At 35.7% G+C, this 19,747-nt stretch overlaps 2 protein-coding genes across 3 annotated transcripts in view; one reads left to right on the top strand and one right to left on the bottom strand.

The window, feature by feature from the left end:
- The window catches only part of LOC105345059 (cysteine--tRNA ligase, cytoplasmic), a 71,741-nt gene that overhangs the window by 12,874 nt on the left and 39,120 nt on the right, over positions 1–19,747 (top strand). The gene's annotated exons all lie outside the window — the stretch shown is intronic.
- Positions 1–19,747, bottom strand: part of LOC105345029 (uncharacterized) — a 46,136-nt gene that overhangs the window by 4,882 nt on the left and 21,507 nt on the right. Inside the window, exons 2-5 of the mRNA XM_011453010.4 lie at positions 12,870–12,956; positions 4,179–4,276; positions 1,094–1,211; positions 558–734 (exon numbers count right to left, since the gene is read on the bottom strand). Coding sequence (XP_011451312.2) covers positions 558–734; positions 1,094–1,211; positions 4,179–4,276; positions 12,870–12,956 — 480 coding nt within the window. The remainder of the gene's footprint in view (positions 1–557; positions 735–1,093; positions 1,212–4,178; positions 4,277–12,869; positions 12,957–19,747) is intronic.

Genomic DNA, 19,747 nt, shown 5'->3' with positions numbered 1-19,747 from the left:
GCTGTGGATTTTACCTGGCACTCATAAAATTTTCACACACTTCACATAAAGTAGGATTTATGATAATAAAATATCAGAAAATCGTGCTCGGTGGATATTAGGAAAGATTTTACTCTGTGTCTCATGGAGGGTAGTCTCGCAATAAAAACGGATTGTGATGATTACATGCACTGAGGATGGAAAACTTTAGTGCTGGATGCTAAGCTCCAGTTTGATTAACAGTAAATAATGAATGATTGAGCAGAAATAAAAATGGGCTGAGTTTCGTAGAAGGTTGAGAATGTTCTTGAAAATTAACTTTGAACTCGTCAGAAGTGTACAGCTTCATCATTGAGCTAGTGTCTTGGTTCTTTCTTGAATTAATCTTAGGACAACAAGAATTGATGTTTAGATTCTCAGGCTCTGCAGTGGTAAGGCTGAATACAACACTAACCAATGTGAGAAGGGGAATAACTCTTTTTGTTTCTAACTATAAAATGATCAGCCGAGTTCTTTAAATATATTCAAGCTCAGATTGGTTGATCATGTGATAGACAGAGTATTTAGTAGCTGATTACCCATAGTTGTGAGACAGAGGGCCTTTTTCCATAACGAGGACAGGTTTTTTGCTTCTAGAGGAATTTGTTCGTGGTGCTTTATTGGATCATATCCGGTTTGGATATATAGTCCCTTCCCTGTGGGCACATTGCTGAGATAGGTCGGACTACACAGCAACTGGGGATGCTTGAAATACGCTGGAATAGAGAAATAAACAGTATACGTCACCAATATACATTGATGTATTAGTTACACATGTTGCTACATTATCAAAATACATTAAATGTTTAGCAATTTTCATATCATGAAGTGTTATCTTTATTTGAATGCTAATATTAAAATGCAAATCATAATTATAGCAACAAGACTACTGGTAGTTGAAAATTTTATACAACTATTTTAGCTTGTAATATACATGTTGACTACATCTATATATTTTAAATTTTTACTCTGAAAATTTGAATTTTATCAGTAAAAGCCAATTTTGTTAGCAGATCTTGGACAATTGAATTTTGTCTACCTGTCTGTAATTGTCTATGTGTCTAGAACTGTCTACCTGTAATGGTGTAGGTTTGTATGTCTGATTTGCCCACTAACACAGGTGGCATGATTTCATGAGGTGGAAGCTCAATGGACTCATTGAAGGAGTTATACCCTTTCATATCGGAGGGAATCTGAAACAAATTATAACGTTATTATGATTGGCAAGTAAAATCAAATATTTGATGTCGGCCATCAAATTACATAACATGCTGAGAATGATGCATCATTTTCAAAGGAATTTCTAAAATTGTAATTTGATATACCAGAGATGAATTTTTGTTGGAATATGATTGGATGTAAACTTTTACGGGAATAGAAAATTAGCTTTGTTATTTTCTCTATACGAATAAAATGTTATTACAAGCTTTTTATGAAGAGAGTAAAAAGAAATGAAGTTATCATAAAATTCTGATTAGCTTAATTTACTTTGTTTTTATTATCTTGGGTTTTATGGCACTGTTGGCATTAGAAATTGGTGAAACACCTTGAATTTGTGCACTTTCTGATTAGAGCAAAAATTCTGTCACAGAGGGGAAGTTCTGTCCAATTACATTTTAGCCATAGTATGAGAATCGTTTTAAAGCTTAAAGAAAAGACCAAATGATATAAATTGAATCCGAGATTATTCTGAAATAATCAGAGCTAAAGGCCTCAGATTTTCTTATGGGAAATCTGTAGCTGAGAGTGTCACTTGTCTTGAACAAGACATCTCCACTAGGATTAAATAACTAGTAAGACTGAAATTAGATAAACACCTTTTAAACGTCTCAATATATTTCTGTCATACATTGCAGAAAACCAGCTTAGAAAAAGAGACTAAATGCTGCAAAGCCCCAACGCCTTCAATTAAAATAATGTAAGAACAGATCAACCTCATCTTTTCCTGAAAGTGAGGTGTTTCATTATCACTTCCAGATATAGTATGATGAAAAATAGATGATGTTTTCTTGTTTCTGAGATTTTTTTCTTCTGTCCCAATCAATGTAAGTGGTATTGAGATAATCAGATGACAAAGCTCCTTCTCTCGAAAGACAGGATTAGACAAATATGTTTTTTAATAATTAGAAAGAACATTTTCCATGATGAAACCCATGCATCTTATAAACTCCAGATGCCATTACTGCAGTTGATGTGAGTTGTTGCCTCCAAGATTTGCAGTAGATCAGGGATATACTGCTATATTGGTCTGTAGCCCAATCCATTCTTCCTCATCCTTGGGTGGCAGAAAGATAGATGGGAATATCAATGGAAATATGAATGAGAGTAATCTGCAAGCACCTGCTGCTAGCTTCTGATGTATGTATACACTAAAAAAGGGGGAACTTGAAGTTACAGAGGACAGGAGAGAAATATGTCACTGTTTCCTGAGGGTCGGATCTCCTGTTGTGCATTTGGTTATCAAGCCGAAGCAGTTTTATCAAACTTATGTGTTACATGTACCAATGTATTCCAATCTCCATTTATCTCCAGAACAAAGAATATCTCAAATTATGGTAAAAGCAAGATTGCTATTCCTTCTCTGGAGAATAAATGGAATTAGAAAAACTGTAAAAGAAATGGGGTTTTTGGTTATGAAGAAATGGAAGGAAGCAAAAAAGTAAAATTTTGATAGATGATGTGCAAAAGATGGCCAGTGCAAAGGAGAGATAATTATGATGTGTAAATGGTTTGTTTATGGTCTTGTTGGCCCCTTATGTCCATTAGGAGCATTAGGAATTGCCAAATTTGGTGCATATCCACAGTTTAATGAGGCATCTCTCGAACTGATCCATTTTAAGCAGTGTTAATTTGATATTAAGATGTGTTAATTTCACCCAATTGGAGCTCCTTTCAGGGCGAGACGTTTGCTTGGGGTCCCTGTCTGAAGACAGAATTTGACAAGAACGGTGACTCGACAAATGGCTAATGGTATATTATAATGGAGGCCTTCTCACAATGCTCAAATAAACAGTCCCCAGGAGCTATATAATCTAAGGGCATACTGTGGATGTCATCGCGCTAATTATAGTAATGGATTCAGTAATCTCCACTGCACTCACTTTCCTTTGTCTTGACTATGTCTGAATTTGAAGTGGGTAAAATAAGATGCCACATTTAGACCATTGAGGTATGATTTAAACAGGATTGATGTATGTAGACAAAGAAAGTGGTCATAAATCATATGTGCATCGAGAATTTTTTTTCTTCACAGGTTTGATACATTACAATGATAGAATATACAGGGTACATTGTAACATTATTTTATATTAATATGCACATACTATTAATCTTGTACACAATTTTTTTTTTATAAAAAAAAAATAAATGATTTAGTTTTGAGACAGTCTATGATGCCTTTGGAAAGGAATATTTATGGATTTTATAGACATCAAGTGTATTGTTATTGCATTTCACTAAATTTAAACCGACTCCAAGTGACTTCTAATAACCGACTACACTTTTCACTTGGGTGTATCTGTACTATTGATTTAAATCTATTGCAGTCCGTTCTTCTCTTGTCTTTATTGGAGAGAATTTTAAGACCCCAAAATCAAGAATATATGCTTGCTGTCAGTTCACATTCCAGACTAAGTAAATTATCATTACTGCCATGAAAAAGGGTCCGTAAATCAGGCTAAACTGGTCCTCTAATAATATGCTGCGGTGGCTTAGTTAGCGTTAATTACGGATTGCATGTCTGGTGATCATTTAGGGGGTCACAGTCAGAATATCTGTTAATATAATTAAATTAGGATGAGTGTTATATAAAGTTACTACAGAAATTGCTTAGCTAGGATGTGACATCATTGCTATTGCATGTTTACATGGCGTCTCGGTCCACTTTCTTCTTCCATTAACAAGCTCTTTTTGCTATTGATGTATCATGTCGAGAAGACCATCAATGGAAATTTAATCGACCATACCGTCTTTGTCAACGATTGAGGCTGAAATGTTCTCTATTTTGTTTTTTCCTGCTGGGATAGTTGAACTGCACTAGATCATGATGTTCTTTTTGAGTTCTGACATAAGCAATAAGTACTAATTTACCATGTTGTGTTAACATGTGCTGGTATTTATAAGTAAAAAAGGTGTACTTATAAAGTTATTTGGATACTTACAATGGCTTGTATTCCAGACAAGTAGCCATTCAAATCGTAGATTGGTAACAACTTGGAGTCATCCTCTAGGCGATACAGAAAACCATGGTAGTTGTCCGCTAGAAAAATAAAATGAAATTCAAACATGTATCTCAGTACTTCAATTCAAAAAGTCTCTCAATCAAACATTGTAAATGCAATTTTTCAGCAATGTTGCATGGTTGATTCTAAATTAGAGCAAAGGTTTATGCATATTTAGATGTACACATTTATCATTTAAAATATAAATTAAAAAAAAATAATTTGGATTACTTGCTTTTTATTCCTTTACTTTAAAATTTGTATGTTTTATTGAAATATTTAAATGAGGTATGGATTTAACGATTCTGTCCTTTAATATTGCATGGATACAAAGATGGAAATGAACAGGAATGATGAATTGAAGGACCCCAATACAATTTAATAAGTGAGAAATTCAGAGGAAAATATCAATAGCCAGAGTAATTTAGTCTTCAAGAGTTTTAAATAGAGGAAATTGTGCTTCACAAGTGAATTTGCATATGTATGCAAATGATATGTAAATATCTATTGGTCTGATTCAGGTGGGAGCTTTTCATTATGTTATTTATTTTACCAGCTACATACAATCTCAGCTTTTCCTCATCCAATTCATTTAGAAGCTTTTCATAGATATGTTAGATCAAGTCTTATTATATTTGAAAGATGCTGAACTGTCTGCTGCTTTATTTTGGAAAGTATATGTTACAAGTTTGCACTGGATGACAACTCTCCATTTATGATATATATTCATAAACTTCTAGTGATAAATTCAAACTTCTTAATTGTCCCTTAAACTCTGGTTATATTACAGACAAATTGATCCCTGTGGAAATTAGAATTGTTGTAACTTGTCATCGTTTGACACAGTGTATGCCAGCTTGAATGCTAATGCTTGTGCAAACTTTCAAAATGCAATACATATCCTTAGTTTTTACTCATCAAGTTTTGCAAAATGATATATGACTTGAAAGGCTGTTTGTGAAAGCCTATTTCTTAATTATGAAAAACTGCAGCATATCAACAGTAAACAGATTTATTTGTTCCATAAATTATTGTTATCTGTCTAAAATTGGAATAAAATGGAGAAAGCTGAAACTTTAAAACTTGTTACTGGGAAAATCTTTGAAGAACGTCATTTCATAGAAATGGCAGCGGCAGAAAACCTTATAAATTAGACACAATATTGAAATTCATTCTTTTTAGTCTGAGACAGCATTAGCACTTTGATGTTACTTCAAGTATTAATGAGGACCAGCAATGCTTTATGGAATGCCAGCATAGCTGTCTGATGAACAAAGAGTTCAATAGACTCGGTAACTTGGACTTGATACTAGTAGCTGTGTCTTACAGGTTAAAATGCAGAAGTTACACATGGACTGAAGCCATTTGTATATTTATCTAAGGTACTAGATAATTACAATCTACTGTCATCTGAAATAAGGCAAAACTATATTATATATACAGGGTTGGTGCTGGGTTATGATTGATTTAGATTTGTTATCAATTTTGATTCCAAGTAATTGTAATTTTAAGGGTGGTGAGAGTTGATTCAGCTCCATAAATTACTTAAAAGATTGTTTAAGTCATAATACTCATATGTAGACCAATAAAAATGAAGTTAGTGATTCCATGGATATGAACAAAGAAGAAGGTTACTTATTGGTGAATCTATTGCAACTGAATTTGAACCACTCACCTTATGGTTTGATAACCACTAGGCAATTGGTGAATCTATTGCAACTGAATTTGAACCATTCACCTTATGGTTTGATAACCACTAGGCAAATGGCCATGATAGAAGATTTTGTTGTGAAAGAAAAGATAATTGAGGTCCTCCGAGAGATGCAAAAAATACAAGTATAATAGATGAACAGATGACAATTGAAGCATATCAGGTCAATGGATCTAAATTTGATTGGTCGATATCTATTGTTCTTAGACAGGATTGGTTCTTTAATCCATCATCTCTACACAGGATGTCTCTCCCTCTCTCTGTCTCCTGTCTTCCCAACAGATCCAGGAGCGTGGTCAATAACAACTCTACATTCATCACAAGCAACCCCTCAATATCCATTCGGATTCAATATTTCTTATCAACTGAAGAGCGGGAATAGATTTACACAGGAAAACATGATCAAAGCAACTCATGTGCTTACCAGTATTGACTGTATCAAATTAGTCCTGTACCCCCAAACCCTTGAGTTATTACTTCTCTGTGTAATTCTTTCAGAATCTTTACATTGGGATAAACTGGTCTGAATAAGATCTTGTACTGTCTGGAGAGGGGAAAGGTTTTTCTTTTATATTTCAGCACTAAAGAATGTATATAAATTGGCTGATTAACACAATCTTCACCCCTAGGTTTGCCCTCTCCCCCTCTAACTGAGAGCCTTGATGTGTCCTAATGGACAGAGTTGGGATCATCAGTCACTGGGATAATTGTCATCATGGTGGCGGGGAGAGGAGATTCCCATGTAGCAGTGTCATCATTATCCCATAGCTATAAAAAATGGCCTCCAATGAATTACATATTGAGACGTTGTCAACAAAACAATAATTAGTGGGCATTGTCATCAAAAAGGGAGGGTTGGTGGGAGAGCGGTCATTAGATCTATGAAAAGAAAAAAAAGGAAAGTGAGATGCCTGAGCAATATGGTTTTTCAGGAACTTTTTTGTCCAGAATAATTAAAAGTTGTTGAGATGTTTGTTTGTAAATAGTTGCTGAGCAGACATTTAATTATAACCAAGTCTTAATCAGTGAGCAGACTGTGCTTAGTTGTTCATTCTCTTTTATTTTCACAAAATCAAAGAGGGACTGTCTTTGAAGACAGGAGACAAGCACTGTGACCAAATCATTGCATGGGCATCAAATTAATTAACTCAGTAGTACATGTTCACTTGGCAAACGATCTTCTCAGTTAAACAAAAAAAGACTAATTAGTCCAATACAAGAGTTGAAAATCTGAAAAGAAATTAGGCATGCACGATGGCAGATAATGTGTGATATTTCAATGGGAGATGAATTCTTCCATCATTATAAAGGCAGGAATTCAATTAGAGGTGATTGCTTGTCGTGAGTTTGTGAAGCACCATCTATTAAAAACATGATCTGGTTTGATGGAGTGAAAGAACAAAAGATGTAGCCTTCTGAAGATGGTTGTAATTGATAAATTATGTCCCCCCAACATCCCAAGCAAACCTGGATGGATGGATGGCTACAAAGTGAGATTGACCTCGGTGACCTCTGTCGTTTGTGGAAAGGTCAAGAAGAAGACAATGCCGGAAAGAAGGAGGGGCAATTGTCAGATAGAAGAGACGAGAATAATTCTTGAGGTTTCTATTGATAATTTTTTTGATTCCAAAGTCTTAAGGACTGTCATGCACAGGAACCCATTGATCCGAACTGTCAGAAACAAATGAAAATGTCTGTGCTTGAAAAAAGAAAAAATCATTTTGAATTTTAATAACAAACTTCTCTTTCATGAAATATATTTTTTTTTACATATGACACTGTTAATAAAGTTTATTGCTGTGGAGAACATCAAAGTCTCAGTTTTTTGTTGTCTGATGTCCTGCAGTTGCCTAGGAGAAACACATCTCAAAAAGTGTCATTTCTAATTCATATTCTGACACTACTCTTTCAAGTAACTTTTCAAAATGAGAATATAAATGACTTGTTAAGACAAGTAGCGGAGGCAGTAGCCTATTGATTTATCCCCGTTGAGTGAAATGATTGTGAAAACCCCTGCAGCACGGTGCACCTCTTAATGTTTTTGACAGATGCAGCTAAACACCCTAACAACCCCACTGGGAGCAGAAACAAATTAAAGGTCAATATAATTTTCTTATCATTTCTACATTCTTCATAAACATTTCACATTAAAGTGATTAATTCTCTGCTGATCTATGGATTAGAGGTCTTTATCTAAAAGCAGATTCAGAGCATAATGATCTGTTTAACATCAGCTAACCCCCCTGATGATGAATTGCCTCCCTTTCTTCAAGGCAAGTGTGACTTGATGAATTATCTCCTCCTTTGCTGTTGTTCAAAAGACCAAAGCATGCTTATCAGGTTCTGAATTTGAAACAGGTTCTGTTAGTTTTATGTGAGTAGCTGCTTGTTTCATGGGGAATTGAGTAACATACTGTACAGAGTTTATGAACTTGTTGGTCACCAAAGTGAAGTGGATGTTTGGGATTCATAGACTTAATGAGCAAATTAAGCTGCCATGATACTTAGTTGATAATGCTGAATGTGTGTGCTAGTGCCAGAAAAACGGATGATGGATAGGCCATTGGATGTGATGGTCAGTAGCTTACATTGTAACCGGTGACAGAGAGATGTGCTGCATCGGTATGGAGGCCATTATCGTTGCATACATAACCAGATGTGGGGTTAATGAAGGGGAGATAAGAACATCACAGGAAAGGTTGACAGAAGAAAGGGGGCATAACTGATGTCAGCCCGACAAATACATGTACAGTTATCATCTGTTTCCTTACAATCTTGTCAATCTCTTCCAATGGTCGTATAAAAAATACTGACCCAATGCATGTGAACCATGCATCATGGGGTACCAAGAGATGCTTGTATCTCACCAGAACTCACACATTCCATCGTAGATTTTTTGGTGATAATGTTGGACACTCAAATAGATTTTTTTTTATAGCAGTTGATGAGGTGATAGGCAGTCGACAATGGATGTTGGGGTTAAAAGGGGTCAAGGATCAGTAGAGCTCATGATTTGAAGCAGTTACTTATAAAAGTGGCATCATCATTTCAGTGTGTTTCATAGAATCAATGTGCTTTAATTGTTTTGAGCTGTACGTAATGAAAATCACCATTTATTACGGTACTAAACATTTAAATCATTACCTAAACTACCCCTTTAATTGAAATACCATTGATCAAATATTACTTAATTACAGATGTTGTTGATCAAAAACTGCCAAAAAATGGCTCGCTATTGTCCAGGCCCTAGTTAATTGAGATACCACTTTTTTATTGGTAATTTTAATCTGATGAACAAGATTGAATTGAAACTAGAGTTGGTGATTATGGCGGTGTTTGATTTGCATTAAGTGAGAGGTTCATTGCTGAGCCTCCACATGCACAATGAAGATTCAGGCTACGGATAATTTGAGAAGTTATGATTTTATAAAAGAGATCAAGGCATTGGGGAATTTATGTGCCTATAACCAACGACATTGAAATGTCAAACAATTCAAGTAAACATTAGAGTTGTAATTCATTTGGAAATTCAGATAATTAAATCTCAGATTAGATGTATAAGATCCTTTTTTTAGGAGGGAGAGTTATTGATTTTGTTAATTGGGGCCTGTACATAGGATGTACAAAATATCGGATTGTAGTGTAGGGTTAATTGGTGCTGTCATCTTTTGCTTGATCAGAGAAAATGTTTTGAAGCAGAAAATTGGAGATTTCGATTGCATAGAAAATATATACTGTTTATCTAAGTTATCTGCTTACAGATAGCATGCAAGATAAAAGCTAATAAGACAGAATAAGATTGCTTCAAGTGAAGTAGTTGTAAGAAGAGATACTAGGTCTGAGCGGAAACCCTTTTGAATATGGCATATCATTCCAAATGAATAGACATGATATCGGCATGTATACATCATTTTGCCCTGTATTTTCCTACTAGCGAGCCATCTTTCCTGTGACTTTCTAACGTGACAAAGAAACATCAAGCGACCAGTGTCCTCGTGCATGGTCATATCTTTGCTCTTCGGTTAAGGAGGTGAATATGTTCCATCTGAGTTAATGGTTGAAACTCCATCTTTTACAGAAGGGACAAAATATTCCCAGAGCTACACATAATAACCTGAGTTAAATTTCAGAGGAATCCATTTTATTTCTCTACTGTTAATTTGTAGTATCACATCAAACAAAAACTAGCATTGCCTATAATTAGTTTTGTTTCCAATGCATCACCATTGGGTATTGTTTCTCAAAGAAATATGTTTTGGTATTTAAAAGGACTATGATAACAGTGTTGATACACTATTGATAATTCCAAGAATATAAAAAATGCAGAAGAAAAAATTCAGTAAAAACCTTAGATACTCATCTTCTGGGGTTTCGATTTTTGTTTGTTTGATGTTGGAGACACCAAAGAGCAAATATAAACACCAAACATGGTTAGCATATGTATAATTGATGAGCCACTGATTAGACGAGGTGACAAACAGACTATTAAAACTGATGCCGCAATGCATGACTTCAGGCGCAAGATTCTTATATCTGAATATATTTGGGAACTAATGGTCATAAAGGATCAATGTAGGCAGCTCCAGTGCTCCATCATCCAGATTTGTTTGAATTTTTTATGCCCAGAAATTTTCATATTTTCTTGAAATTGGAACTGGGTAGATTGATGTGGTACTAAATTGATATTTACACATTATGTTTAAATTTTTTATGAGCTGTAATTGACAGGATCAAAAGTTGATTGATGTTATTGCAAATTACAATGATCTAGTAAACATTTTAAGTGATACTTTCTATGAACAGACAAAAAATAGATGATTAGTAATTTCCCTATATAATTGAAACACTACCAGTACATTATAAAAATTTCTCCAAATTTTCTGGGTTTTTTTCTTTTTTCATTTTCATGAGAGCTCTGGAAATAAAAAATAAAAAAAAAAGGAATTTTTGAAAATTTAACATTTCTGGTCACATCACTTCCAATCGGTAATCCATCAAAAGTGGTTCTATAAATGGGAATTTTTTTAATTTATACTTTTTTGACAAATTCATTTGATTTTTTTTAATTAGAGAAAATATTTTCTTAGGAGGAACTCATCTTTTGATGGGTTAATGCTATTAAAACCTGGATGTGAATATCATGAAGTTTCATTAAGATTTAGATAACTGATTTGCATAATCAGGTATTAGTATTCTAGCACCAGTGACAACCTCAACAGAAAAGCCGTTTTATGATCTGATCTTTTGTCTGTGACAAAGGAAGGTTCCTCTCTTTCTCTTTGCCCAACTTGCTTATGATGGCATCTTTACGAGTCCCCAGAATGTTTATAAATACATCCATGAAAACTGAGACGTAGCTTGATGACACAATTGGTTTCAGTGGCTGCCATGATCCCTGTAATGCTTCCGGAGGATTTAAAAGATTACGTTTTTTTGCTCCAGCACACAGATGTTGCAGATTTTCTTTTTACAGCTTCGGCACATGGATATCAAAATGTCTGGGGACAATCTCTGCCCCATTCTTTGTTATCATCCTGTAACCTTTGATCCGGACTTGAATTCAGAGACAAACATTTCTTGATTTGACTGATACATCTTGATCATCAGGGATTTTTTTTATTTTATGTCTTTTATTTTATCCTTTTTTTTTTTCTCGCTTCAGAGGTTGCAATGCCAGCTGTGTTCTACGGAAGGCCATCACAGAAAATATGCAGATTTACCACAACTGAGTGATCAGTGACCATTAAGGTGAGAGACAGGGCCAGTCCAGCAAGAAGTGCATTCCCATGATGAGGAATTTTTAAGATTTGTAACTAATCCAATGTCCCCACATCAATCCATTTCTTATGATTCGAGAAAAAAATCCCCCCTGTCCTCTGTTGAAGGCTATTTATCAATTTCTGATAAAAAATTGAAAAACAGATTTGTTTGGCATTGGAAAAAGTAAATTATTCAGTGGTGGGTATCTGCTAAATCACTGCAGGCCCTGCTAAAGAAGTCTTAGATTGTCGCTCAACAGAGTCATGAAGAACTCTGGCTACCTTTGCTTGACCATCCAGCATCAATCCATATCTAGGCATAGCATCATTAAAATTGTAACAATCTTTACTTTAATGTTGTCCTTAGAAAGGTGGCAAGAAAAACAAGTCCATGCAATACCCATTGAATATACAATTTTATGAATGTACATGTATTATTTGAAGTAAGTTGGTAAAATCATAAATTAACCTATTCGTTAGAAAGGTAAAAAGATAATGATTGGTTTTGCATGGAAAAGAAACAAGTTTAAGGAGATAAAATCAGTTAGTTTTATGCCCTATTGTGGGGAGATTAGTCTGCTCATAGAGAGGCCCCTCCTGGGTTCCCTGCTGTTGTTGAGGTTTTACTAGAGATTAACTTTATGTGGTATTGAATAAACACCACACATCCCATAGACACCCTGGTATAAAGACATTATAAATGACGACATGGAAGGGGAATAAAAAAAAATGTAGTTTGGTTCCTCTGGGAACGATCAATACGAAACATCAAATATTCATGGCAAAAGATTCGTTAATCATCTAATACCGGTAAAGTGCGCAGGAGAAAGGGCCCACTACCTACTTGTATTATGTGATGGTTTAATAGGAGGAAATTAGATTTGGTCTGGCAGGAAGGTTTGTAAAAAACTTGTGGTCTGACCAGACATGCAAAGGGAACCAGTTGACAGCCTTGAATTGCTGTTATTAATAACTATGTAAACAGTTTGGGAGAGCACCTATCTGTTGTGCTTTTTAAAATTATATAAAGTTGTTTAATTTTCAAGATTAATAATAAAAAGGCAAACTGCAATAAATGTATGTGTATTTTCTTATAATCTATTATTGAATGTGAATGGTATGCTGGTACACAACAGAATATCTTTGAGTTTCTACACTTACTTCTGCAGATGTCATTTTGCCTTTTATAATTTTCTTTTTCTGCATCTTCTTTTCGCTTTGGTAAGGGTCTGTGCTTTCCAAATTTTACTGAAATTACAAGAAAAGCCATTAAGAACACACAGTACCTGACACTTAGTCAAATGATATGAGGAATATATCCATCTCGGTCAGAATTTAAGTCAGAGTAATCGAAATACAAAATGAATTAAGATGGTATGATGCATCCGTGCTGCTGAATTAAGATTATGTTGTCGGTGATAGGTTCATCAATCACCAGGCCACCTTATACACATAGTCTGGAGACGGACAAACAACTCTATTGCCGATTATGACTCCAATGCGGTATTACCATATTTATGATAGGGGCTTACAACTATTGACACATTTCTTTTCACTCTGCTAAAGCCTAGGAAACACTTTCCGTGTGCAGTGCAGATTCGCTGTTGTGGGAAGACCCCCATTAGAATTATTGTTTTAAGACTTGGTGGAAACATGAATCATTATTTTTCATGGATTTTAACAGGTCTAATTTATTTTTTATTGATTCTCCATCTTTATTGTGGCACGAAACACTTTGTAATGAAGCATCAAGTCATATCGCCATTGTGGAGAAGGACAAAAACATGTTGTAATGCTCTTCCTGAGAGTGACGCGAGCGTAACATGTTACACCGCACACTCCATAATATTTCTCCATTAGATTCTAAAAATCAATGAAATTTCTCTACAAAAATGCATCATTTTTATTAAAGTCAACATATCATGTATATTTTTTTTGATCTAGCAACATAATGATGTCAACATGAAAGCATTCCTATAGGAAAAGTAAAAGGGGTTCATGCATTAATGACAAACGTAGTATTCTGCCCGCAGATGGTTTTATTTTCATTTTCAATTTGCCATATCCCAATTCTTCTACACCTTATCCCATTTACTCTGGAACACCTGCACATGCAGGGAATTTTTAAGATTTGTAACTAATCCAATGTCCCCGCATCAATACATTTCTTTTGATTATAGAAGAAAATCCCCCCTGTCCTCTATTGAAGGATATTGATTAATTTCTGATAAAAATTGAAATACAGATTTGTTTGGCATGGGAAAAAGTAAAGAAAATTTTTCAGTGGTGGGTATCTGCTAAATCACTGGCCTTGCTAAAATTGATCCCAGATTTTCCTGCAGTATGCATGTGCGACGGTGTGTTCATATTTCGCTTTCTCATACTGAGCCCAGGTCTATCATTACCCTATAATCACAGAGATCTGTCAGACCCAGGCAGATGGACAGATTTCGGCCCTCTCTGATTTTGTGATTGTAATCTAACACACCCTCATTTATTAATGTCCATTTGTGTTTTATCTGGACCAGCCCTGGGTTGTCCCCCCTTGACTGTGGCACCACCTGTCCACATTAATCAGTTGAACTGCACAGACAGAAGCCATTAATGTGAAAATGATAAACAGCAAAAAATTATTGAAGAAGCATTTTACTGTGACATTAATCTGATAATTCTGTTAATTTCTATAGATTTATTTTTCATTCTTTCAGTCAAATGTATTACTTTTGTGTTGCACCCATTGCAGTAAAAATGCTACCCCTCCCCATCCTGACCTCTGGGTGAGCTCTTTGACTTGTAGAATGCATTGTGTGGAATCCAATTTAACAGTCTAGTTACATTTTATTTGTACCACAAAACCAAAAAAATATGCTTTTCATCAGAGAAGGAATTCCGACATTTAGAGTTTGGACACTACAAAGGGCTAATATTGCACAATTCATTTCTCACAGACTGATTTCCTCTCACGTTTTGAGAAAATGGTCGTTCTAATGGCTAAAATTATTTTCTATTTTATAGTTTTCCTATAGTCTGAGGCTGTAAAAATCAGGGAACTGTCTGAGAATGCTACTCTGGATTTGATGTATTCGATGTATTGCCGCTTTCTCTGATCCTGTAGGGTTTCAGCCATCAAGCTGTGTTACTTAGGCATCCCTTCCAGACTTACAGAAGAACCTATTTTAAACAGCCAATTGTATATCTTGGCTGTACTCTTTATCACAAGACTTTCCACTTATCAAATACCAATATAATTAGGTTCCTATGAATTAAATATTAATGCTCTATTTCAGTATAATTGCAAGTTATAATGAAATACCTCTGCATTTTAGGTTGAAAGTTAGGTTGCAGGTTCTAATCTTTGACAAAGCAGAATGTGGTTGAATCTGAGGAAAGATTTAATCAATTTAACCTAAAAAATTCTTAATTTCAATTCTTCCCGGATTGTGTTCCAACATTTATGTTGTGCATCTTGTGTCCTTGCCATCTACACATTAAGACTGCCTTGGAATTGGTCTACATTGCCTTAATCCCCTGTTATCTATATATTATCTGCTACTGTGTCATTGTCTCTAATATATCAATAACGACAGTTCTCAGAATCCTCTCCCTTCCCATAAATGAGCTTAATTTGATCTCTCCCCACCAGTCCTTTCTTGTCTATTGACAGCCTATGTATGGCTGTACTGAAGTCTTTTGATCGGCACCACTGTCAGTTTCTGCTCCCGAGATATAATTATGGAAATATTCTCAAGTATTCGGCTATTTGGAGAAGTGATCGCTAAACAACTAGATGGGTATTCTGTGAACAAAATCAATTAGAAATTCCCTCCAGTTGGGTTAAACTCTGATTTTTCTCCTTTTGGACATGCATAATTCATGCACTCTCTTTGCGAACTGTTAATGCACGTCTCCAAGATGATGGAGCGACTAACTGTTGGATCTCGATGGACCAACTTCATCACTATAACTGCTCTCTGAGTCGAAGAGCCCAGTGTTGGGAATGTCACCCACATGTGTTAGTGGTGCATTCAGTGCAGCTTGGGCTTTCTTTTTTGTTGTAAATGGCACCAAAACTCATCCAAGTCTCTGTCTGAGCAGGGCATCAAGGGACTTTTAGAGCAGGGATAATACAGATTGACGCCCATTATATTTTTTTTTTGTAATAAGGAGCATCAAATTATCTATAATTTAGAGAACCACTCTTTCTTTAAACACAAATAACTGGTAGTCAATTTACTGGTCAATGGTTAAAGGAAAGAGGAGGTTGTCTAGTGTACCGATGTAGCCAGTGAATAGAAAGTCCATTAAATGCCCTCCCAAGCTGTCTCACCCCGGGCCAAACGGACCATTATGTAGAATTTTTATGGCTTGAGGCTCAGACCAGCAATATGGTCCGCCTGCCCCAGTCTTGGACCAGTCTGGTCAGAATGCTATAACCTGTCACAGTGGTCCCCATCAGTGGCATGCTCTGTGACTCAGCAGGTGCTCTATAGCCAAAGAATGCTGCACATCCAATCACCAGGACTAATCAGGTTTTGGTAGAATGTCATTTCCTTCCTTTTTGTGTTAATGTCAGTGCTATAACTTGCCTTTGTAGGGTTGTAACTGTTTTGCCCTATGGCTGTTCAGAGAAATGATTCATGACCAATATTTTGATTTAACAGCTTGTTCTTGCACACTATAAAAGGAAACGTTGGCCAATTTTACTTTTTATGAAACAACAGCTGTTGAAACCACTTAAATTTCTTTTCTTTATTTTATTTGGTAACCATTACCAAACGGTACTCGGGAGCATTAAACCTTTGAAGGAAAAAACCCTCATTATCGACCAAGTGTGAATGTATACTAAATGTTATAAATGATTTGTCAATTTTAAGCTTACTGGAAAACAGCATTAGATCAGGGAACTGAGTGTGTGGAGAAGAGCTTTTACCACTTTGCACTGATTTGAGAATTCCCTCCTAGAATCAGAGACATTGAATGATGTTAATTCCCACAAGAATCGTATGTGTCGCAGTAAATTTAACTGCAAAACCCTTCTCAATTGAATTTTATAAACAAATGGGATTTTTTTTAGTCTGCCTTAAGTTTTCTGGTGATTTAAATCTTTTTAGTGATCAGGAAAGTATTATCAGAGTGCAGTGAATGGTACAGGCAAAATTTGTCAGTTTGATCTAGAAATAACTGTGATATCCCTCACAAGGCATAGACAGATATATGTAACATTTAGAAGAGGACTGGTTTTTCGTCAAATTCTGAATAATTGCTGGTTCACTTGACCGATGATAAAGATCGGTCTGTCCATCAAGTAACCAGTCAATTGATCAAGTAACACTATCACTGGATACGATATTTCATTTGATTCAACTTGAGATGGTCACATATATCTTGATTATCAGGAGGTTTTTTCCTCGTTTTTTGTTAACATTGACATTGATACATGTGCCTAAGTGGCCACAGATTAAACTGATCTATATATTCTGTCAACTTACACTACACAGCCAATATTGGTGTTTTCACTTTACAAAAGAAAAAAACCCATAATTTTTCAAACAGATATTTCCAGACTAATGATTATACGATTCATCACCTTATGGATCTGTGAAATCTTGGAGCAAGACGGCAATATATTCTCTCTCTCCCCTCATAATCTAAAAGATCTAAGCTTCAGGCAACTATACCCAGGTATAAATCAAGAAATTTTAATAACTGAAACAGGTATTGTTCCCAGAGGATATACACAGGGCTGCAGGGATAACTTTATAGGAAATTCCAGCAACAGGGCTGCTGCCATTTCATGAAGCCTCATTTTACAGACAGAAACAGAATCAGGAAGAAAATTGTTTCAGCTACAATTTCTAGTGCAATTTTATTTGTCAAGGTAGTGCTGAAAATAGAAAGAATATTGTTCCTTAGAAGTGATTTGGCTTCTGTTATTTCAGAATTTTTCCTTTGTCTATCTGTCTTTCTCATATCATTATTTTTTTCCAAGGTAGATGAAATTTGCTGATATAAGGTTGACTCCACCAACCTACAAATCAGGGCTGAATTTAGTTAGTAACCAGTAACAGGGTATTTATTGTAATGATGTTGCTAGAGCACGTGTTCAGATGAAATCCAGATTTGTAGAACTTTTAGCTCTGAATCAGCTGTTACCACAGATGTCCAGTAAGTCTTCAACCGAAACAGAAACCCAATTAACCTATTACACCTGACTAAAAAACAGATATACCGATGGAAAATAAACCCTGATATATATAAACACCACTCAATTTATGTGACAGTAACTTGATGAATTAGACAGATTGTATCTTGGAGGAGAATCAAGTTGGTGGTTTTCTGACTGGCAAACGAGGATAATTGAATTAATTAAAGGTTTGTTTTATATAAAGTATGTTTCATGTTACAGCAGCTTTAAATATAAGATAAAGAAAGTTCTGCTGGATGCTCTTCATTTGATATGTGTGAACAAGTTCTTGTTTTTAGAATGAAAGGATAACCTGTTAAAGTTTGATATTGCAGTATTTTAGTTTATGTACAATCCACAGTACTCCTATTTAATATATAAACAGCTTTCTAATAATTTGATTCACTTAAATAAGGAACCTGGAGTACCAGTAGTTTTTTTTCAATCTTCAAAACTTTATCATTATTCAAAACTTATATTAATGATTCTCAGAATGTCTTTGATCTGTTAGCTATCAGAACAAAGCAGCTATATGCCAGGTATTACTATAGATTGGTATGAGCCAGCTATGGTATGAACCAGAAATTAGTACAGGAATATTGATTGTTATGAGCCAGAAATCAATACAGGGGTATAGATTGGTAGAAGTCAGAAATCAGTATTGGGGTATAGATTTGTGTGAGCCAGAAATCAATACAGGGGTATAGTTGGTGTGAGCCAGAAATCAGTACAGGGGTGTAGATTGGTGTGAGCCAGAAATCAATACAGGGGTATAGATTGGTGTGAGCCAGCTATAAGCCAGAAATCAGTACAGGGGTGTAGATTGGTGTGAGCCATCTATAAGCCAAAAATCAGTACATTGGTGTAGATTGGTAGAAGCCAGAAATCAGTATAGGGGTATAGATTGGTAGAAGCCAGAAATCAGTATAGGGGTATAGATTGGTAGAAGCCAGAAATCAATACAGGGGTATAGATTGGTGTGAGCTGGTAATCAGTACTGGGGTATAGATTGGTGTGAGCCAAAAATCAGTACAGGGGTATAGATTGGTGTGAGCCAGCTATAAGCCAGAAATCAGTACAGGGGTGTAGATTGGTGTGAGCCAGCTATAAGCCAGAAATCAGTACATTGGTGTGAGCCAGCTATAAGCCAGAAATCAGTACAGGGGTATAGATTGGTGTGAGCCATCTATAAGCCAGAAATCAGTATAGGGGTATAGATTGGTGTGAGCCAGCTATAAGCCAGATATCAGTACAGGGGTGTAGATTGGTGTGAGCCAGCTATAAGCCAGAAATCAGTACAGGGTTATAGATTGGTGTGAGCTAGCTATTAGCCAGAAATCAGTATAGGGGTATAGATTGGTATAAGCCAAAAATCAGTACTGGGGTATTGATTGGTGTGAGCCAGAAATCAATACAGGGGTATAGATTGGTGTGAGCCAGCTATAAGCCAAAAATCAGTACAGGGGTATAGATTGGTTTGAGCCAGCAGTTATTACAGTGGTAAATGTACCGGTATATAGAACGGTGTTAGCTGTGATGTACTGGGGAAGCTTGAGTTACCACTGACAGATCTGGGGAGGGAGTGAGAGACGTCCATCAGTGCTGTGTCAGGATCCCCCAGATCTTACCAAGATCTGACCCGCTCTAATGAGTGGCTGACTAGATTATCACAGGGGGTCACTGATTAATCTCCAGGACTGAGGTAATTAGGGCTATATGCAGGCTCCCCTGGCTGATGTGTATTGGTTGGTCAATGAATCAGAGGTAAACTAAGACCCGGCTGGGGATGGTCAGGAGTAGAATTAATGACTCAGTCCACAAGAAATAGCTGTCACTATTCTATATACAGTGTAAG

Source organism: Magallana gigas, chromosome 5 (assembly GCF_963853765.1).
Source record: "Magallana gigas chromosome 5, xbMagGiga1.1, whole genome shotgun sequence".
NCBI classification, from domain to species: Eukaryota; Metazoa; Mollusca; class Bivalvia; order Ostreida; family Ostreidae; genus Magallana; species Magallana gigas.
This window is presented reverse-complemented; position numbering and strand designations above follow the sequence as displayed.